At 40.6% G+C, this 22,371-nt stretch overlaps 1 protein-coding gene across 3 annotated transcripts; it reads left to right on the forward strand.

Annotated features, from left to right (window-relative positions):
- Nucleotides 1–675: 675 nt before the first annotated feature.
- On the forward strand, nt 676–18,758 carry PRRG4 (proline rich and Gla domain 4). Of its 3 annotated transcripts, none has more exons than XM_037040458.1 (7): nt 676–755; nt 1,415–1,533; nt 6,485–6,648; nt 8,031–8,079; nt 13,300–13,432; nt 17,488–18,071; nt 18,498–18,758. In XM_037040458.1, exons 2-6 carry the CDS (start codon nt 1,437–1,439, stop codon nt 17,705–17,707), a joined length of 663 nt encoding a protein of 220 aa, XP_036896353.1. In that variant the 5' UTR covers nt 676–755; nt 1,415–1,436; the 3' UTR covers nt 17,708–18,071; nt 18,498–18,758. The 3 variants fall into 3 exon arrangements, with proteins under 3 accessions (XP_036896353.1, XP_036896352.1, XP_036896354.1); XM_037040457.1 differs by lacking the exon at nt 676–755 and adding an exon at nt 803–1,089; XM_037040459.1 differs by lacking the exon at nt 676–755 and adding an exon at nt 1,098–1,326.
- Nucleotides 18,759–22,371: the final 3,613 nt, after the last annotated feature.

A 22,371-nucleotide genomic window follows, 5' to 3' on the forward strand; every position in this document is an offset into this window, starting at 1 on the left:
TTCAATAAATATTAATGTTAGCAATACTGGAGGGTAAAAATGTGAATAGTTTTTTGACAATTTGGACCTTTGTATTATGAAAAAAAATTTTTTTCTAAAAAGAGCTGGAAAGATGTTTGGCATGCCAAATTAATTTACACATTTGCTTTAAAAGCAAAAACAAACTCGTGGTTTGAAGATACACCATATCCGAACATGTATTTGTTGATTTTTGCAAAATAAAATTAGGTTTAATTTTATAAATACAAATTAAAATGAAAAAGGCAAATCATGTCTTACTATCATAATGGAAATCGTTTTGATCTCAGAGATCCGTTGAAAAGATCTTGAGACGTCCCAGATCTGGTGGGCCACGACTTGAGAACCCATGTCACCAAATAATTTTAACGTCATTTCTATTTCATATTATTAATAAAGTGAATTTCTCTGATGCATATTTTGTTCTCTCGGATCGTTCTTTGAGGACTGTTGCCTCAAGGTAGCCACGGACGCCTAGCCTAGCAGAACCCAAAATGAAAAGCCCAAGGCAGTCCAAAGGCCCAGGTCTGAGGACTGAGAACTGAAAATGCCTCCCTGAATTCCCAGAAAAAGCCCTGTCTACAACCGAGATCTAATCAGCCACCCGCGCGCTGAGGCGGGGCCAGATCTGCAGGCTGAAGGCCAGGCTGGCCCGGGGCTCAGGGCAGAAAAGTCCGCGTCTGCAAGAGCGAAGAGGAGCTCCCAGGAGGCGCCTGCCATCTGCCCGCCCGCTGCAGGTAGGCGGGCCCCGGGAGGAGGAGCGCTGGCAGCTGCTTCCCCAGGTAGCTGCTGCCTCCCTTTCCCACTATCGGCTCTGTGGCCTCCCGGGATCCAGGCTGGAAGTTCAGTCGAGCGCGTCTCGGGCGGCCAGGGGCCCCTCCGCGAGCCCCAGGCGCTTCCTTGGCCCAGGTACAGGGACCGCCCTCCAGCCCTGCTAAGAGCCAGGTCCAGAGCATCTCGGATATTTGGGCGGCGCCGAGGTGGAGATTCCTGTGGCCACAGACACTACCTTACGAGGCACGGGCCAGGGAGGCCCATGTTTCTGCTGGGAACATGTGCTTGGACCTGCAGGTGTGCGGCCGGCGGGGAATGAGTTACTCTCGGAGGCTACTTCCCCAAATCAGGTCGATTTGAAAGCGAGGCAGAGGGTCGCTCGCAGCGAGGGGTGCCAGCTCAGCCCTCCGCAGAGTGCTGCAGCGAGGAATTTGTCCCCAGGCACTCTCGGGGCCGCTTTCAGGGTGTGGATCCGACCCGGGTGACCGAAACTGCGAGTGGGGCACCGTCCTCCCGTGGCTTTGAGCGCAACAGGTCCGTGAGTCAATTCCTACAGAAACTCAAAAGTACTGAGCCAGGGTCTTTTTTGACGAGTTTCTCTGTTTTTCTTTTTTTGTTTTAGTTTGTTTGATCGTTGCTGGACTATGTTTGCACTTAGGATTCTACTTAGCCTACTGCCCATAGCTACCTTCGCGTTCCCTCATTGCAGAAGTCCGGAGGCGTCTGGGCGCGCAGGAGAAGGTACGCACCGCTTCCCTTTCCCAGGAAACCGTCCTGGAACCCCAAGCCGCATGTTACCGGTCTCATACTAGGAAGCATAATATCTGAACTTACATGCCCTCGTCAATAATAGGAGCATTAAAATATTCTTTAGTTTAATTTGTGGTTTATTGGTTAAGTGCAATTTATACAAATTTACATCTGAGTTACTTTTGACTAAATATATATAAGACTTGGTTTGTGGTTAACTTGAATGGAGAACCTATTTCAGCTTCTAAAATCAGTGAGTGCCATTTTTTAAGATGTTGCTATGTGGTAATTATAATTAGCATAATTACTTGTTCTTCCTGAAAAGAGGGAGAGAGAAGCCAAGATCTAGTCTGGACTTGTTGAGACCCTGGGCAAGTAACTTGAGTCCTTTCTGCTTGGATTTATCTGTAAAACAGTGGGAGTGAAGAGTGAATGATTTCTGAGGTCCTTCTTCATTTCCAAATCTCTGGATATAGTTAAATGGTTGTGAAATGAAGTTTGGAGCTTGCTAACCTAGAATTCCACACCTTTTGGGGTCCAGGTCATAAACAAACTGATTCCTGCCCATCTTTTAAGAGTCTAACATAGAAAAGGAAAGAAGAAGGCCTGGTCTCTCGGCATCCTTCTCCCTGCCTTGTTGTTGTGCTTCCCTACCCAGTTACTAGTACTTTGAATATACTTCCCCACACATTCCTGTCCCTTATCCCTTCTCATCAGATTCTACTCTCAGCTCGTTTTCAGCTAAGAAGGATCTGTTACACTAATACTCCTGGATGACTTATTAATGATTAATATAGCTTAGTGTGTTAAACCTTCTAGGAGTGCGTGTGTATTTTAAGATAAGGCAATTACCTTAATCCAGAGCAATCAAACCCTGATGGCAGAATTCTAGACTATTGGACAAGCTAGCTGGTGAGAAAAGGACAGATTTTGGAAGGAGACCCTTCCCAGAACCTCCCAAATGGTACCATATATGTAAGGCCGCTCATGTATAAGGTTGATGGCTCATTCTCAGTGGGACCAAACACTGATCCCTAGAATACTTGTGAATGTATTCATCCACACCATATAGACAAAAAGACACTCAGGAACATCGCAAATTCTGGAAGGAATTTAGAGGTCATCCTTGAGTGCAAAAGGCCAGGGATGACATCTGTGGGAAATGTACAAAAGCAGTCCTATGTATTTAAAAATCTGACTTGTTCGGTTAGTAACCACGTATTTACATACGTCCTCTGCACCAGGTATAGGAAATGTAGAAATGAAAGACTTACCCTTGCCCTGATCAGGGAGGCAGGGTGTAAACAGAAAATCTCCATAAGCTCTGTACCAAAGGTAGGAACAGAGACCCAGGGAGCAGAGGAAACAGTGAGTAGTAGTAACTCTAACTCTGTCTTAGGAGAGTTGTGTGGCACAGAAGCCAAAGCTCTCTGTCTGCAAACAAGATATAATAAATGGAAATATGAAAGGTAACTTGGAAAATAAGAGACCTCCAATGAAATTCTGATAAAGCCCAGTGACCTAAAAGGAATTTATTTAGACAACATGGAGAAACAGGAGAGAGGAAGCAAATGAAATATTTGGGTTGGTGAGTCTGAAATGGTGGAATGCACCAAGAGCCTCTCAGAATGGTCTATGACAAGAGGAATAGAGAAAAGTAGAGAATCTGGGGGGCCGATACAAAAGCACGAAGACCAAAGAGAAAATAGGATCTTCAGCGGAAGTTCAGGATGCTCCATAGGCAAGAAGCTTAATTCTTTAAGTCACAGACATTTTCAGGGTTACTTAGAACCCAAATAACAAAGGGCAGGGTTTCTCCTAAGACTGTAAGGGAGGCAGGGAAAAGTTTGGTAAGGCACTGAAGGTCCAAGGTCAACCACTGACCAAACTGGAACTTTCACACTCAAGGAAGTGGCAAACACCAGCCTCTGGGAGGCATTTTTAATACAGGGGTGAGGGGGTTTCCTGGCATTAGGATCATCACTTCAGGAACAATACAAATATTTATGCCTCTCTCTTTTGTATTCCTTGCAAGTTGGAAGTAGCTTTACTGAGTGCCATTTGGAGGATGGGGTATTTTTATAACTCAGATCGATCTATCTACTCAAATAGAAGACCAACAATGAGAAATATGGCACTGCCTTTTTAGCCAATAAAATGTAAAGATTTGGGCAAATCTCAGAAGTAGCAATACAGAAACAGAGTTCTGGTTTTCCTTTCTGAAATTAGATTTCATGTAATAAGTATAGGCAGACAATAAATTACTGCACCACTGGCTTAGTATTTTAAACCTATACCAGGCCAAGTAACACCAGACTATACCTATGAATTGCTTCAATGGATAGAATTCTGGTCCAAGAATTCTTTCCACAATAGGAAAGTTGACTTCATTCCTTCATGTAGTAAGTACTTTTTTGAATACCTCTTATATGTCAGGCACCAACATCCCTGCTTTAATGAAACTTTCCTTCTAGTGAGGGAAACAGAATGGTAACAAATAAGTTGAATAATAGAACACTAGGCGGTGATAAGTGCTATGGAGAAAAACAATATAATAGGGACGGGGGGGGGGGGGGGGGGCGCGGACCGGAGATGGGTAGGTGGGGGCGGGGTTCAAGGGAACATTGAACAAAATCCTGAAGGAGGTAAGTGAACAAACTGAAAGAAGAAAGTTCTATTCAGGGGTAACAGCAAGTATGAATGAAGTCAGGGGAGAACCAGGCATGTTGGAAGACAGTGAATTTTAACATTCTGTTTTTAATTAACAGTTGTAGAGGGTAGGTAACAAGGAGACCCCTTAGAGGGCCATTGCAAGAATCCCAATGAGAGATGACAGGGACTTGGGAAAATGTTCATTCTTTCACCATTTGGTGAAAACATAAAATCCTTAAGAAGACAAGGGAGCCCTGACCAGTGTGGCCCAGTTGGTTGGGGAGCTCGAAAAGCGAAATGTCACTGGGTGGACTCCTGGTTAGGTCACATGTCTGGGTCTCGGTTCTGCCCCCAGTTGGGCATGTAAGAGAGGCAATCAGTCAATGTTTCCCTCCCTTTTTTTCTCCCTCCCTTCCCCTCTCTCAAAATAAATATTTTTTAAAGGCAGACAAGGAAGAAGAAAGAACAGATATATTTCATCACATGGGTCTGCCTTTTGGAATATTTCTTAAAACAACTATCACCAGTGACCCCATTTTAGCTTCCCACTGGTTCAGATGGTCCATGTATGTTATTTGTAACATTAAAATGAATACATTAGACTACTGCTGGCCAATAAAATATGTGAAACACAGAAATAATTTATAATTTTCCAATAGCCACATTAAAAAGGAAAAAAGAAAGAGGTGAAATTAAATTTAGTAATGTTTTTACTTTAATCCACTATATCCAAAATATCATTTCTAAATATAAGCAATATAAAATGTTAAGATGTGTCACAGGCTTTTGTAACTGGTTTTGAAATCCTGTGCATATTTGACACTTCCAGCACATCTCAATTCAGACTTAGTCGCGTTTTAAGTGCTCAGTAACCTCCAGAGCTACTGAGGCTCGTGGCTACTGTATCGCACAAAACAGCTAAGATCAGACCTATCTGGAAAGGGGACTGATTGAAAGGTGAGGAAGATGGACAGTCTTCAAGGGGCTAAGAGTAAACGGCTGTGTGAGGTCACTCACAAATCAGCTCCTCATCTTCCAGCCCATGCCCTCTCTCTTGTCTTTCGGTTGCCCACTTTAATGTATTCTCTCTTTAATAGTAGTTAGCAGTAAGAAATACCAACACTTTTCAATTCTCAGTGAGTTTTTGAATTCCAGTCTCAGTATTGTGATCTGTATGTAGCAAGATAACTTAAGCTTTGTTTATATGACACCAGAACAAGTTTAAAGTTTCTGGGCTTTGGAAATGCTGCCGTGGTGGGATATCCTTGTTTTGTGTGAACCTCTGTGTAACTCTGTCTTGTTTACCATTTACTTTCCCAGAAAATAGAGAGGTGGTCTTGCAAAACATGGTAGATACATATTTGAGGGGCCGGTGGGAGGAGCTACTCCTTTGGGAGGGGCCTTAATATCTTTTAATTAATTTTATAATTAATGTATAATTTTATTAACAGAAAATCAAAATGTTATAAGTTTTAGTATAAACTCTACATATTAACCAATGTCATTTGAAAATTTCATAATTTTTAAAAATGTTTTAATTGCCCTGGTGTAGCTCAGTGGATTGAGCACGGGCCTGTGAAGCAAAGGATCATGGTTCGATTCCCAGTCTGGACACATGCCTGGGTTGCAGGCCAGTTCCCAGCAGGGGACACATGGGAGGCAACCACACACTGATGTTTCTCTCCCTCTCTCCTTCCCTTCCCCTCTTTCTGAAAATAAATAAATAAGATATTTTTTAATGTATTAATTTATCATTTGAAAGCATAGAGATTCTAGTGATTATTTAATTCATGTCCTAATTGTATAAGTGAGGAAATGAAAACCCAGAGATATAAGTGACTTATCTCAGGATACACAGCTGATAGCTTGAGCCAAGTTAAATGCAAGAATTTCTGTCTTCTAACACTTGTTCCAATACTGTCCATTACATCAGACTAATTTCACTCAGTCCAGAAAATAGGAAACCAACCCTCCAGGAATAGAATAGTCTGACCTGCCATTTACTGAAAATATAATCTTCTGGAGGGAAAAGTAATATTTAAATAATTTTATTTATAATAATAATTTTAGACATATCTCGAGAATTTTCTGGAGTTATGCTAATATTTGTATTTCCTATTTAGCAGAATTATTTTTACTGATATTTCTTTTTATCAGATTTGAAAACCGTACAAGAAAGTTTGGTGCAATTTAACCACATCAAGGGAACTATTCGCTCTTTCCGCAATTTAGACAGGAATTTTCTCCCTTATTGGTATTAGTGTTTGAAATCTTTCTATTTCTCTATTAGTCTTTACATCAAAAGAAGAAGCAAACTCTTTCATACCTCGACGCCTGCTGTATAACAGATTTGATTTGGAGCTCTTCACTTCCGGCGACCTAGAAAGAGAGTGCTACGAAGAACTTTGCAATTATGAGGAAGCCAAAGAGATTTTTGTGGATGAAGATAAAACGGTAATTTGGGTGATGATGGTAATTGTCTGGAAATTTATTAACTAGTACTTAAGAAAATGGCACTTTCATTTATTAAAGCTTTTGCGCTTTAAATGAAATCAGTATGCTATACGTGTTATCTCTTTCTACTTCCTTAAAATGCTGATTAGCTTTGGATTTAAACTTGGCTTTGTACTTAATTAACTGGGCTCATAATAATTAGCAAATTATCATTGGTGCTGTAATTCTGTGTGTTTAATGTTTATTATATTTAAAAAACAATCATGGAGCAGAGTTAATTAAGCTTCAGGATATAATTTGAGTTAGCTCTCTGGCACAGACTTTAATCATTCAAAACTCAGAGCAATTTTTTCTGTCAGTGACTCATCCTGTTTCATTACTGTACTTCCATTTCAAGTATTGACAATCTACTGTGTGCCAAGGGCTCTGCTAAAGACTGGAGATACAAAATATATAATCCTTGCACTCAGAAGTATACTGTTTGCTATGTCTGTAATTTAAGGGAGTTCTCCCTTAAATATAATTAAATGCTATCTGTTAATCTTGAAAAGGACAGAACAGGTAACAAGGCACTGTCCTTGTTACAATCTAGCATATTCTTGAGGAATGTTAAGTGACCCAAATTCTTTACTTTGGCAGATTAAATAGACTCAGCTCCTTTTTCCCTTCCTCATCAGTTTTGTTTTATTTTACTCTTTGGTCAATAAGAACCTCTCTAGGTTAGCCTTCAAATGCAGGTATTAATGGAACTTAGTTCTTTTTCTTTTTTTCCCCCTAAATGATGCCCAGGCTCCATGCTAATATCTGCCACCCGTAGTAGAGAAGGAAAACAAAGTCTACATTTTGTAAGGCTGCCTGTTGAGATTTATTCTGTTTTTCGCAAACCCATTTTATAATTGTATCATGGCTCCTTAAAATCCGCTTCCATTCTCAAGTAACTCTGAACAGCCAAATCCATAAATATCTTTCAAGAAAAGCTAGCAAACTGAGGGTGCCCTAGCACAGAAAAATTCAGACTCCTTTTCAAAAACGAGTTTCCTGCCTCAGCTTCCATCGTTGGTACTTTCACTGACTCTCCAATGCCACCGTTCCCCCTGAGGCCTGAATGGGAGCTCTGGGCAGTTGAACAGAGAATAGCAGGGTACAGTAGTAGAGAGGATACACTGGAATCGGTCTTCCAACCCCGACCAATTCCAGAGCTGGGAGAAATAGTGGTGCGTGGTAGTGCTTCACTTAGAGTGAGTCATACCCTTTAACTGGAATTACTGGTATCCTACCTATGGCCCATGCAAAAATTTACCACCTCTAGTTTAGGTCATTGGGAGCAAATGAAATGATAATAAAGAAATTAAATAAACTTCGAAAATTTACTTTCCTCTTAGGTGGCATTTTGGCAGGAATATTCGATTAAACAACCAACCACAAAATCAGGTAAGACGAGAATTGATTAAATACTGTTTTTTCCACACCCTCTCTTTTATAATACATTTCAGTTTCATTGTTTGAGTTTGGCTGTTGCTCAACATACTTGTAAATCCAAGGAAGATTTCTCAGTTACACACTGGGCTATCTAAGACGGAGAAGGTCACATTCATGTATTTGTACACTGAAAATCAAGTTTGGTGAGATACTGGAGGAATGAGATAATAGGCTTAAAAATGCTTTAAACAGCTCAGCTAAGTCCAGACTTGCGCAGAATAAAAAGTAGTGCTTCGTTGGTTTCAAGTAGTAAGCTATTTTAATTTTTTTGTCTTTGTAAGTCCATTACAAGTTAATGGAATATGTATGCTACTGGGTAAGTTAAGATTGGTAGCTAGAATGAAGTAACTTCTAGATCCTGTCTTTTATCTATGTTGATCATTTCTAGCTGACTTTTAGGTGAGTTTCTTGCTATCTATTCTTTCATTCCACTTAGGTAGGGTCCCAGCTTACAGGGAGACTGTATCTCATATATCCACTAGAGGTGCTCAATACATTTATCTTAGTAGTTAATATCAAAGTGTTATCTAGAGGAACAAAGTTTGTGTTTATTCTACTTAGTCTTTTTTTTTTAAGAATTTCTTTTTTTTTTTTTTAGATTTTATTTATTTATCTTTAGAGAGGAAAGGAAGGAGAGAAGGAGAGAAACATCAATGTGTGGTTGCCTCTTGTGAGTCCCCTGCTGGGAAATGGCCTGCAACCCAGGCATGTGCCCCGACTGGGAATCGAACTGCGATCATGTGGTTCGCAGGCCCGTGCTCAATCCACTGAGCCACACCAGCCAGGGCTCTACTTAGTCTTTTTTTTAAAGTGTATTTTATTGCTTATACTATTAACAGTTTCCCCAATTTTTCTCCCTTTATTCCCCCTACCCTGCACCTCCCAACCTTCCAGCATCGCCCCCCCTTAGTTCATGTCCATGGGTTGTACGTATGTTCTTTGAGTCCTGTTTCCCATACCACTTTTAATCTCTCCCCGTCTATCTTATGCGTACCAATTATGCTTCTTCTTCCCTATGCCTTTTCCCCCATTCCTCCCCTCCCCCTCCACACNGGAGAGAAACATCAATGTGTAGTTGCCTCTTGTGAGTCCCCTGCTGGGAAATGGCCTGCAACCCAGGCACGTGCCCCGACTGGGAATCGAACTGCGATCATGTGGTTCGCAGGCCCGTGCTCAATCCACTGGGCCACACCAGCCAGGGCTCTACTTAGTCTTTTTTTTAAAGTGTATTTTATTGCTTATACTATTAACAGTTTCCCCAATTTTTCTCCCTTTATTCCCCCTACCCTGCACCTCCCAACCTTCCAGCATCGCCCCCCCTTAGTTCATGTCCATGGGTTGTACGTATGTTCTTTGAGTCCTGTTTCCCATACCACTTTTAATCTCTCCCCGTCTATCTTATGCGTACCAATTATGCTTCTTCTTCCCTATGCCTTTTCCCCCATTCCTCCCCTCCCCCTCCACACTGAAAACCTTCCATGTGATGTCCATTTCTCTGATTCTGTTCCTGTTCTAGTTGTTTGCTTAGTTTTTGTTTTCGTTGTTTTTCTTTTTTTAGGTTCATTTGTTGGTAGTTGTGAGTTTGTTGTCACTTTACTGTTCATAGTTTTTGATTTTCTTCAATTTCTTAGATTAGTCCCTTTAACATTTCATATAATAAGAGATTTGTGATGATGAACTCCTTTAACTTGACCTTATCTGAGAAGCACTTTTCTGCCCTTCCATTCTAAATGATAGCTTTGCTGGATAGAGTAATCTTGGGTGTAGGTCCTTACCTTTCATGACTTCAAATACTTCTTTCCAGCCCCTTCTTGCCTATAAGGTTTCTGAGAAATAAGCTGATAGTCTTATGGGCACTTCTTTGTAAGTAACTGTCTCCTTTTCTCTTGCTGCTTTTGAGATTCTCTCCTTATCTTTAATATTGGCTAATGTAATGATGGTGTGCCTTGGTGTATGCTTCCTTGGGTCCAACTTCTTTGGAACTCTCTGAGCTTCCTGGACTTCCTGGAAGTCTGTTTCCTTTGCCAGACTGTGGAACTTCTTCATTATTTTTTTCAAATAAGTTTTCAATTTGTTGCTTCCCTCTTCTCCTTCTGGCACCCCTATAATTTGGATGTTGGAACGTTTAAAGTTGTCCCAGAGGTTCCTAAGCCTCTCCTCATTTTTTTGAATTCTTGTTTCTTTTGCTCTGATTGAATGTTTATTTCTTCCTTCTGTTCCAAACCATTGATTTGAGTCCTGGTTTCCTTCCCTTCACTGTTGGCTCCCTGTACACTTTCCTTTATTTCACTTTTCATAACCTTCACTTTTTCCTCTATTTTGCAACCTTACTCAACCATTTCTGTGAGCATTTTGATAACCAGGGGTTTAAATTCTCCATCAGATAGGTTGGCTATCTCCTCATTGCTTAGCTCTCTTAATGAAGTTTTGCTCTGTTCTTTCTTTTGGGCCCTATTTCTTTGTCTCAGGGCACCTATTAAGGTATAAGGGGGTGGAGCCTTAGGTGTTCACCAGGGCAGGGCAACCCTCCTTGGTGGTCTGCTGGGCAGCCTGTGGGGGAGGGGCCAGAGAGGGAACAGTGCAGCTCACCTGCTGGGCTCTAGCCCCACTTTCCAACAAACCCTCGTGTGAGCCTGGGAGCTTTTCCCACTGCAGCAACCCCTACTGTGGTCCACAGTCAGCTCTGAGTCTCAGTCTCCCATTTAGTCAGCCCCGCCCTCACAGTCGCCTCTTCACTACAGCCGGCCCCGCCCACAGGGTCAGCTGCCTTGCCCTCATGGTCCACAGACTTGCCCCAGGTTCTGTCTGTCTGCCCTCTCACTGATCTGGCTGTTCTGGTTGTTCTGGTCATTCTGGTTAACTGTTTCGTTAATTCCTTGGTGGTTGGAGTTCCATGCAGTTTGATTTTCTGTCACTTTGGGTTGTTTGTTGATTTTAGATTGGTTGTTACCCTCCTTTTGGTTATACAAGGAAGTGAAAGGTTTCTACCTATGCCTCCATCTTGTCAGAAACTCTCTACTTAGTCTTGAATATTCTCCATTTACTATGACCTATTTAAAAGAAATGAAACCGCCCTGGCTGGTGCAGCTCAGTGGATTGAGCGCAGGCCTGTGAAACAGTGATTGCAGTTCGATTCCCAGTCAGGGCACATGCCTTGGTTGCAGGCCAGTTCCCAGCTGGGGAAACACGAGAGGCAACCATACATTGATATTTCTCTCCCTCTCTCCTTCCCTTCCCCTCTAAAGATAAATAAATAAAATCTTTAAAATAAAAAAATTTGCAAATATACATTTTAAAAAATGAAACCACCATATGATCTCACCTTTAACAGGAACCTAAACAACAAAACAAGCAAGCAAAATATGACCACAGACATTGAAATACAGAACAGGCTGACAGGGACCAGAGGGGAGAGGGGAGGGAATTTCAGAGGAAAAGGGAAAGGATTCATAGGAACAAGTATAAAGGACACAAGGACAAAAACTAACGTGGGGGGGCAGAATGGGAGGGAGGTGGGGAGCACTGGGTGGGGTGGGCTGGGATGGGAGTATAGGACAGAAAACTGTACTTAAACAATAATTAAATAAATTTTTTTAAAAAAGAAAGAAAAATGAAACCATAACTGGGGGTTTTAGGAAGTGTCATTTAAAAATTCTTTAGATCGTATGTCTAGCATAAAGACTTTTTTTAAAAGATTTTATTCATTTATCTTTAGAGGGGAAGGCGAGGAGAGAAGGAGAGAAACATCAATGTATGTTTGCCTCTCTTGAGTCCCCCGCCGGGAACCAGCCCGCAACCCAGGCATGCACCCTGACTGGGAATCAAACCGCAATTGTGTGGTTCACAGGCCTGCACTCAATCCACTGAGCCACACAAGCCAGGGCCATAAAGACTTTTTAATTAATCAATAACAAGCCCAGCCGACATGGCTCAGTTGGTTGGAGCTTTGTCCTGTGCACCATGGGGTTCCGTGCTATTCTGGTCAGGGCACATGCCTAGGTTCTGGGTTTAGTCCCTGAGGCGTGTGCTGGAAGCGGCTGATCAGTGTTTCTCTGTCTGTCTGTATCTGTCTTTGGAATAAATAAATGCATTTAAAAAATAAAATAAAATAAGCCCCGGCCTATATGGCTGAGTTGGTTGGCACGTCGTCTCACAGCTGAAAGGTTGCAGGTTCAATTCTCAATCGGGGCACATGCCTAAGTTGCAGGTTCGATCCCCAGTATAGCANTTTTAGGAAGTGTCATTTAAAAATTCTTTAGATCGTATGTCTAGCATAAAGACTTTTTTTAAAGATTTTATTCATTTATCTTTAGAGGGGAAGGCGAGGAGAGAAGGAGAGAAACATCAATGTATGCTTGCCTCTCTTGAGTTCCCCCCCCCCGGGGAACCAGCCCGCAACCCAGGCATGCACCCTGACTGGGAATCAAACCGCAATTGTGTGGTTCACAGGCCCTCACTCAATCCACTGAGCCACACAAGCCAGGGCCATAAAGACTTTTTAATTAATCAATAACAAGCCCAGCTGACATGGCTCAGTTGGTTGGAGCTTTGTCCTGTGCACCATGGGGTTCCGTGCTATTCTGGTCAGGGCACATGCCTAGGTTCTGGGTTTAGTCCCTGAGGCGTGTGCTGGAAGCGGCTGATCAGTGTTTCTCTGTCTGTCTGTATCTGTCTTTGGAATAAATAAATGCATTTAAAAAATAAAATAAAATAAGCCCCGGCCTATATGGCTGAGTTGGTTGGCACGTCGTCTCACAGCTGAAAGGTTGCAGGTTCAATTCTCAATCGGGGCACATGCCTAAGTTGCAGGTTCGATCCCCAGTATAGCATGTGCAACCCTCTGTCTGCACATGTAAGATTCTGGGTCCAGCTGGATCCCTGGTCTGGGTGCGTGTGGAAACAGCTAGTTGATGCTTCTCTCTCACATCAGTGTGTCTCTCTTCCTTCCACTCTCCCTTCCTCTCTCTGTCTTTAAAAAAAGAAGAAGAAGAAGAAAAAAGCAAATAAAAATTTCCTCGGGTGAGGATAAAAAATAAATAAATAAAATAAAATAAATCAGTATTAATTATTCAATGCTTAATACTGTGCTTAGACTCAGGGTTAAAGTTATTGAAATCACAGGTGGTGCTTTTCAGTTGTTATATTTATGTTATTTTAATGATTTTTCTTAAGGTGGTAACAGTGAGAAAGTTGATGTTATGGGCCTTCTGACTGGACTGATTGCTGCTGGAGTGTTTTTGGTTATTTTAGGAATACTTGGTTACCATCTTTTTATCACTAAGTGTAGCAGACAACAGCATCCAGGGTAAGTACCAAATGAAAATATTTAACTCACTATTATACACTCCGTACTGTCATTTTTTAGGTGGATTAAAACTGTGAGAGAAGGGGAAAGAGAAAGAGAGAAACATTGACTTGATGTTCCACTTCCTTATGCATTTATTGGGTGCCTCTTGTATGTGCCCTAACCAGAGATCCAAACCCCCTTGTTGTGCTGGGGCAACACTCCAACCAACTGAGCACTCAGCCAGGGCCTCCATATTTCCTTCTTGGGCAGCAGGCACATAGCAGTGTCCCCACATTATTTCCAGAGGGAAAAAGTCCCATAGTTTACTCTTAGTCACAGCATTATCAGATCTAGCCACGTGGCTATCCAAATATTAAATAGCTTTTAAATTCAGTCATTTTTACTGATATTTTAAATTAAATAAAAAGTAATAAAATAAAATAATTATGCCTGGCTGGTGTGGTTCAATGGGTTGAATACCAGCCTGTGAACCAAAAGGTCACAGGTTCGATTCTGAGTTCAGGACACAGCCATAGGATACAACACATGCCTGGGTTGCGGGCCAGTAGGGGGCATGCAAGAGGCAACCACACACTGAGGTTTCTTTCCTTTTCTTTCTCCCTCCCTTCCTTTTCCTAAAAATAAATAAATAAAATCTTTTAAGAAAGAAAACACAATGTAAAAAAAAAGTAACAATTACCATTGAGGATAATAGCTTAATAAATCTTTATAAACATAAAAAACTATAATTGTTTGCATAGTAGAACTTCAACATACTTATAGAAATAAAAAGTTATTCTCTTCTGTTACCTATATTATCTTCTCAGTAAATACAGATGAGTAAGTGTAGAATAATGTTATTCAAAAAAGGCACCAGATGCTAAACAGGCTGTTCAAAATTGATGCTCATATTCCCCTATTCACACTTTCAAATTAAGTGAAAAAATGCATGATGCGACCAGGTGGTGAAAAGGTTATGGGTATAGATAATGGTGATGGTTGCACAACATTGTGAGTATAATTAATACCACTGAGCTCCATGTGTAAAAATGATTAAACAGCAAATTTTAAATTATATATAATTTGCCGCAATAAACTTGTTTTCTTTACTGTTTTAAGGTAATAGTTTAGGGCAACAGATGTAGAATTAGGATTCATCTGTTGGAGGATAATAGCTGAAACCATGAGAGTAGGCAAGATCTGAGTGAGATGAAAGAACAGAAGGCTCGCCCTGGCTGGTGTGACTCCGTGGACCGAGTGCTGCCAGCCACCCGAAGGGTTGCTGCTCCGACTCCCAGTCAGGGCACATGCCTGGGCTGCAGGCCAGGTCCCCAGTAGGGGGTATTGAGAGGCAACCGCACATTGATCTTTCTCTCCCTCTCTTTCTCCCTTCCCCTCCTAAGAAATAAACAAATGAAATCTTTTTTTAAAAAAGATGAGTTATACTTAATGTTACTACAGTATAATGCTGTACAGGTTACATTCATTTTTACATGTTTTGTCTCCCTTTGATCTTCACAGCGACCCTTTGAGTTTTAGGGGATGCTTCGAACTAGGACTACCAAATATTCTACTATGTTGGGATTAACTTTCAAATACTAAAGTCCATTTGAGTTATTTGTTTTCTTTCTATATTTTACAAGTCTGGAAATGGAGGAAGGGCGAGGAAATATTTTGAGAAAGAAAAGTGAAAAATAAAATCATTGTCAGAAAACTGTGTCTCATTCCTCTGTAAAAATATACCAAGAAATGGGAAACAGCCCTGGCTGGTGTAGCTCAGTGGATTGAGCATGGGCCTGTGAAGCAAAGGGTCTCTGGTTCGATTCCCAGTCAGGGCACATGCCTGGGTTGCAGGCCAGGTCCCCAGTAGGGGACATGTGAGAGGCAACCACACACTGATGTTTCTCTCCTACTCTTTCTCCTTCCCTTCTCCTCTCTCTAAAAATTAAAAAATATAAAGAAAGAAACACACAAACACACACACAAAAGAAATGGGAAACAACATCTTTTCACTTATTAGTTTCCTTATTCTGTGAAGTAAAATAGGTGTACTATGATGTCCATTCATTTGAGACGTTATTGGTGCATACTTTCTGATTTTAGTCATTTAAGTTGTGTGTAAGAAATAGCTATGTAAATATTTAATGGCTTTGATGCAATTATTGCATTGTTTCTATAGCTGAAGTTTTAAAGTCGACATGGAAAAATTTATCTGTTCAAATAAAAGATCTTTCTCTCCTATTCCTTATAAGCAAACAAACAGAACTTTTTGTCACAAGCTAATGAATGGGGCAAGTGACTAGCCTACCATGGAAACACTCCAGATTTCTGACAGAGGAGGACTCATCTGTGTTGAGCCCTCTAAGTAAACTTTTAGTGAATGTTCTCAGTCACCTCTCAACTACTGAAGGGCTGATTATCCATTTCCTAGGTTTACACAGATCTTTTCCTTTTCTTCTCTCCTTCCCTCCAACTTTCAACTTCATTATTACCTCCAAAGGAAAGGGTGTTTCAGGGTGCAAATTGACTGACTTTGTTTGTAAAAGTTTATAGAATTTTGAGTATACCAAACTGTGTGTTGTTCGGAAGGATATTGTAAATATTGACTAGAGGTTAGGGATTACCTATGAATTTTACTTATCTTGTTAGCCATAACTGTAGGAAGTAAATTCATGCATGGATATATCATAGACAGCCAGCTTCACAGTTTAAACAGATCAATATACTAATGTTTAAATTATGCTTTTGTAGTTTGCAAGTGAGCAGGGAAAAACATAGGTTCAAAACATCAGACCCCCTGGCTGGTGTAGCTCAGTGGATTGAGCGCAGGCCTGCGAACCACACAATCGCGGTTCGATTCCCAGTCAGGGCACATGCCTGGGTTGCAGGCCAGTTCCCGGCAGGGGACTCACAAGAGGCAACCGTACATTGATCTTTCTCTCTCCTTCCTTTCCCCTCTAAAAATAAATAAATAAAATCTTAAAAAAAAAAAACACGTCAGACCCATGTTGCATTTCAATTTTCATTGGCTGGTATAGCTGACAAAGTTTGTGAAAATGGTGGGACTAGAACTAGGCAATGTTAAAAAAAATTGTTGGAGCCTGGCTGGTGTGGCTCAGTGGATTGAGCATCGATCCATGAACCAAAGGGTAGCCAGTATGATTCTCAGTCAGGGCACATGCCTGGGTTGCAGGCCAGGGTCCCAGCTGGGGGCGTATGAGAGGCAACCACACATGGATGTTTCTCTCCCTCTCTTTCTGCCTTCCCCTCTCTCTAAAAATAAATAAATAAAATATTTAAAAAATAATTTTTAGGCTTAGATCAATGGAGTAGGGAAAAGACAGTCTGAGAAAGGAAACCATTCCAGTGGAAGCAGAGATGGGACGGAATTTATTGCCCTTACTGAGGAGTGTTAAAGAGGCTACCTTGGCAAGAGCCGAGAGCTATGAAAAATAAGATGAGGCCAGAAAAGGAGGCACAGTTTTTGGAACTCAAGTCAGTGGAAAGAAGGCTGCTGGTTAGACTTGCAGAGAGGAGTTATGTGATGGAAGAACTTTGTAGGAGGGATGTGCCCACCAGGCAATGGGGCAGGAGAGGAGGACCAGAGAAAGGGACAGGCATCAGCTGCTGTGATCATCTGTGGCACCAGTTTCCTTGGCTTGGTGTTGTGCTGCCTTTCAACACAGCCTGGGTTTTTGGTTTCAAACCACATTTTGAGAAAGTTTTCATCCAGGAGTGGGAGAAAAGGGGAAGTAGCATGTTTCTGAGTTCTTATTATAGAAGTTGCTATTATTATCCCCAGTTCACAGAGGAGGAAACTGAGTTAGGTAACTTGCCTTTGGTCACATGGCTAAGAAATGACAGGATCCAGTTTCATATCCATGTCTTTGACTTGAAAACCCTTGATCTTTCCCCTATAGCCAGACTCTTTCTGCTGTTAGAAACTTAGAAAACTGTTATATTAATAAATTGAGTTCAACTTTTATAAAAACATTCAGCTGGATTTTTAAATATTGCTGTCTTAACTTACCAATGCTGCCTTCTCTGGACCTAACTGCTGCCTCTCTGTTCAGTTCTTCAAGGGGCAGGCAGGCTCCCTCCATCATTTTCAGAAGACCTGAGGAGGCTGCCTTGTCTCCATCACCGCCTTCAGTGGAGGACACAGGATTACCTTCTTATGAACAGGCAATGGCACTGACCAGAAAACACAATGTTTCGCCACCGCCACCGTATCCTGGACCAGCAAAAGGCTTTAGGGTATTTAAAAAGTCTATGTCGCTCCCATCTCACTAAACCCACCTTGCCGTCCTGGGGGTCCAGGAGATTCGTGTTATTTGAATAGTTCATTTTCCCTGAACCATGCAGACATGTCGGTTCAGCCCTTCATGACAAACTTCAAGTAAAGGAGGAATGAGCACGAGCACTACACCACAGAAGTTCTGTCAGTAATCTTGGACCTGAACTTGTCCATGATCAGCTTGATAAGAAAATTAGACTCCATATCCTTGTAGTTAAAAGTGAGCACTTTTTTGTTGTTGTTTAATGGTTCCCCGCAAAATCTGTACTATGGATATCATAACCAGAACTGATGAAATAGCTGTATCCTTTGTGCAGGTAAAGGTTGCAGATTCTTTTGTGTTGAATATTAAAAAAGTAAGAATTCCAAGCCCTGGCTGGCGTAGCTCAGTGGATTGAGCATGGGCCTGTGAACCACACAATTGCAGTTCGATGCTCAATCAGAATATATGTCTGGGTTGCGGGCCGGTTCCCAGTAGGGGACTCACAAGAGGCAACCATACACTGATACTTCTCTCCTTCCCTTCCCCTCTAAAGGTAAATAAATAAAATTTTTTTAAAAAGTAGGAATTCCTGCCCTGGCTGGTGTGGCTCAGTGGACTGAGCGCGGGCCTGTGAGGCAAAGGGTCGCTGGTTCGATTCCCAGTCGGGGCACATGCCTGGGTTGCAGGCCGGGTCCCCCATAGGGGACGTGTGAGAGGCAACCGCACATTGACATTTCTCTCCCACTCTTTCTCCTTCCCTTCCTCTCTCTCTAAAAATAAATAAAATATTTTTTAAAAAGTAGGAATTCCTAATCATTACATTATCCCAAGTCATAACATTGGACCCATGCTTTATTAGAATTCCTGGTTGGTGGCAAATACTTCACAGAATTTAACATTTCATTCTTAATTTGTGGTCTTAATATAATAACTTTGTTTTATATTTTAAATTATTGCATAGCATTCACTGTTTTTGGGTTTTAAACAACTCTGTTTAAGAGTTGTTAACTCTTGCTATCAGTCATGTTTCTTTATGAGGAGGTGGATCAGTAATTTTCTTTAAACCTCTGGAGTGAGGTTAAAATTATTTAAAAATTTTATGACTAAAATTTTACTATTAGTCATACCTTGGCTTTACATAAGCATCTTTTCTCATGTAACGTTGCACCTTGCACTTTGCACTCGCTTTAATCCTCTTTCAAAGGTCAGAAGCAAACTTACTTTGCTCGCGTTCTAACAATCAGACTAAGATATAGAAGGATAACTTGCCCAAACTCTAACATGTTGTTGAGAACTAGGTTTAGAATGAGCAAGCACACTTTTCTAGGCCCATCTTGTACCTATAGATTAGACCGTCTCAAATTATGAAATCTAGGGATATTACTACTTAATTCTTAATCTGTGTGAAAAATTTATAAGCATTTGTCATATATAAATGTATATAGGTACGTATATTTTATATATATAGGTATGGTCACACATATATATTTCTTAGGATGACTAGAAATATAAGACATGATATAGCTTATTGAATCATAATTTGAAATATTCTATGAACTTGTTTACTTCCATTGACTCACAAGAGTAACTGCAAAGCTTGCTTCAGCACCTGGGACAACCTCTTTCCTCCAGGAGCAGCCTACCTATGTCACATGCCATCATTTAGTTCTAACTTAAACGAATGAACCTAGAATTTATCATTAAGATTGTAGAACAACTGATATTTGTAGAGCATTCAATGTTAATTTCCTAATACTTTAAATATAAAAAAGAAAATGTGATAGAACAATAATCAACAAATGCTTATAAATGATTGAAAGGAAAATATCTCCATGTAAAATTATTGACACGTATATCTGTCTCATCCATCCTTTTCTATTCCTGTTATATTTTTGGTGGTGGATTTTTTTGTTTGATCCGTTCTGTTTGTGCTTCTTCCCCAGGCAACTGATTAGCGTTAACCATTAAATCTCTTTTGACAAAAAGTTTTATGTTTAATGACATGAGTTTCCCCCTCTATTACAATCAGGCCATGAATGGAATAGGGGTATAAAAAGGAAATTGGACTAGAAAAGGAGAAATACACATTTACAAGGTTATACCTTCAGTAAGATAGATAATTCTACATAGAATATTTTTTTCAAAATGAAAAAAATTGAGAGCACAAAATCTGACTGTGTGAAAGTTTTACATCTTTTAATAATATTCCCTGTGCATAAAAACTCTCAGAACAACTAAAAATTAGAACAAAAGTGTCCTCTATGTCTTTGGTTTCCACTTTACCTGTAAAATTCTAATCCGTTTTTTTCTATTTATCAGATAATTTATGTGTGTGTATACTTTCCCTATAGGTACAAGAGAATTTTTAAAGAGAAAAGGTTTGTTAGTGTTGTTCAAAAGTTCAATTGTTTTTGTTCTAATTGAATGTGAATTAAATTTTATTTGTTATTAATTTGATTTGAAATGTTGCCTAAGGTGTTATACTATTAAAAGGGTGTCTAGAATTTCTGTATTTTTGTCTGAATCTTTTTGTAGATTCCCAATATGGCACTTTAGAACATGTATGACATATTGACGCCTTTAAGCTTCTATATTGTGTGTTTCCTCCAACTTCTGTTGTTGCTTAACAGTGTTTTCCTAACAGGTTAAGAGCTTAAGGCAGTCACGTACAAATATATTAGTATTTTCATACTCTGGAAAAAAACCCATTTTTTAAAGTGCATATATTTCCTACAGCCTTGATTATATTTTGGTTTTAATGGATTTTCTATTATAGACACTTTTTATACATGTGAATAAACTTTGTACTAAGTAAATATTTGTTGCAGGTTTCAATTAAACATACTTTCCCCCCACATAGTGCCATATAGCTATATAAATTAAATGTGAAAAACACAGTGTTTTCAAAACAACATTACAGCAGGGTGTTTCTCTGTGTGTCTTTCACCCAGTAGGGCTAAGTGTTCTTTCTTTTTTTTTTTTTTTACTTTTAATGTTTCTTTATTTATTCGCCCTTTTTTATTTATCAAGCATACAACCAGAAATACTATGATGCCTTCTGTGCAAATAGAAAATTTCTAGCTAGAGAAATCATTTTATAATAAGGAAGATGTAAAGTTACTTTAAATCCTGCTTGAGAATTTTAAATATTTCTGTTCAGAAGTGTTTTTATTATTATTTATTTATTTATTTTTATTTTTTTTTAAATATATTTTATTGATTATACCATTACAGTTGTTCTATTCCCCCCCCTTCAATCCCTTCCACCCGCACACTCCCTCCCCCACCATTCTGCCCCCCTTAGTTTATAACCACGAGTCTCAAGTTCTTTGGATTCTATAATTCCCACACTATTCTCGCCCTCCCCCCTATCTATTTTCTACCTACCATCTATGCTATTTTCTGTGCCTTCTCCCCCTTTCTCCCCCTCCCACCCCCCTGTTGCTAACCCTCCATGTGTTCTTCATTTCTATGGTTCCACTCCTGATCTAGCTGTCCTCTTGGTTTGCTTTTGTTTTAGGTGTGGTTGTTAATAGCTGTGTGTTTGCTGTCCTTTCACTGTTCATATTTTTCATCTTCTTTTTCTTATATAAGTCCCTTTAGCATTTCATATAATAAGGGCTTGGTGATGATGAACTCCTTGAACTTGACCTTATCTGAGAAGCACTTTATCTGTCCTTCCATTCTAAATGAAAGTTTTGCTGGATAAAGCAATCTTGGCTGTAGGTCTTTGGATTTCATGACTTGGAATACTTCTTTCCAGCCCCTTCTTGCCTGTAAGGTCTCTTTTGAGAAATCCGCTGACAGTCTGATGGGTACTCCTTTGTAGGTGACTGTCCCCTTATCCCTTGATGCTTCTAGGATTCTCTCCTTCATTTTGGTCTTGGCTAATGTAATTATGATGTGCCTTGGTGTGTTCCTTCTTGGGTCCAACTTCTTTGGCACTCTCTGAGCTTCCTGGATTTCCTGGAAGTCTATTTCCTTTGCCAGACTGGGGAAGTTCTCCTTTATTATTTGTTCAAATATGTTTTCCACTCGTGGCTGTTTCTTTCCCCCTTCTGGTACCCCTATAATTCGGATGTTGGAACGTTTATAGATGTCCTGGAGGTTCCTAAGCCTCTCCTCATTTTTTTGAATTCTCATTTCTTCATTCCTTTCTGGTGGGATGTTTTGTTCTTCCTTCTGGTCCATTCCATTGATCTGAGTCCCCATTTCCTTTCCATCACTATTGGTTTCCTGTGCATCTCCCTTCATTTCAATTAGTTTAGCCTTCATCTATTCCTCTAATTTGTGACTTTGTTCCTCTAATTTGTGACTATAATCTACCAGTTCTGTGAGCATCCTGATAAATAGTGTCTTGAATTGTGCTTCTGAGAGGCTGGCAATTTCTTGGTCGCTTAGAGTTATTGGCTCTAGGACTTTGAGTTCTTCTTGTGCCATCTTTCGGGTTGTTCGTGCCTGTTCCATAGCAGGATCAGAGCCCTAAAATGTTCAGTAGAACAGGGCAACTAAGTCGCTGGGTTGTGACGTTGTATGTGGGGGCGGGGTCAAAGAGCGACAATGGCTCTCACCGGTATTGCAGGGCAACTAAGTCGCTGGGTTGTGACGCTGTATGTGGGGGCGGGGTCAAAGAGGGACTCTGGCGTTCTGTCCGCTGCCTGCCGCCACGGCCCTCAC

Source organism: Sturnira hondurensis, unplaced genomic scaffold (assembly GCF_014824575.4).
Source record: "Sturnira hondurensis isolate 20B ecotype Veracruz unplaced genomic scaffold, ASM1482457v3 Scaffold0002638, whole genome shotgun sequence".
NCBI lineage: Eukaryota > Metazoa > Chordata > Mammalia > Chiroptera > Phyllostomidae > Sturnira > Sturnira hondurensis.

Excerpts from the sequence above, each read along its gene's own strand:
- PRRG4 (XM_037040457.1), top strand. The coding sequence starts at position 1,055 with ATGTTTCTGCTGGGAACATGTGCTTGGACCTGCAG. Across the intron at positions 6,649-8,030 it reads TTGTGGATGAAGATAAAACG|GTGGCATTTTGGCAGGAATA; the intron begins GTAATTTGGGTG and ends CTTTCCTCTTAG. Across the intron at positions 13,433-17,487 it reads AGCAGACAACAGCATCCAGG|TTCTTCAAGGGGCAGGCAGG; the intron begins GTAAGTACCAAA and ends CTCTCTGTTCAG.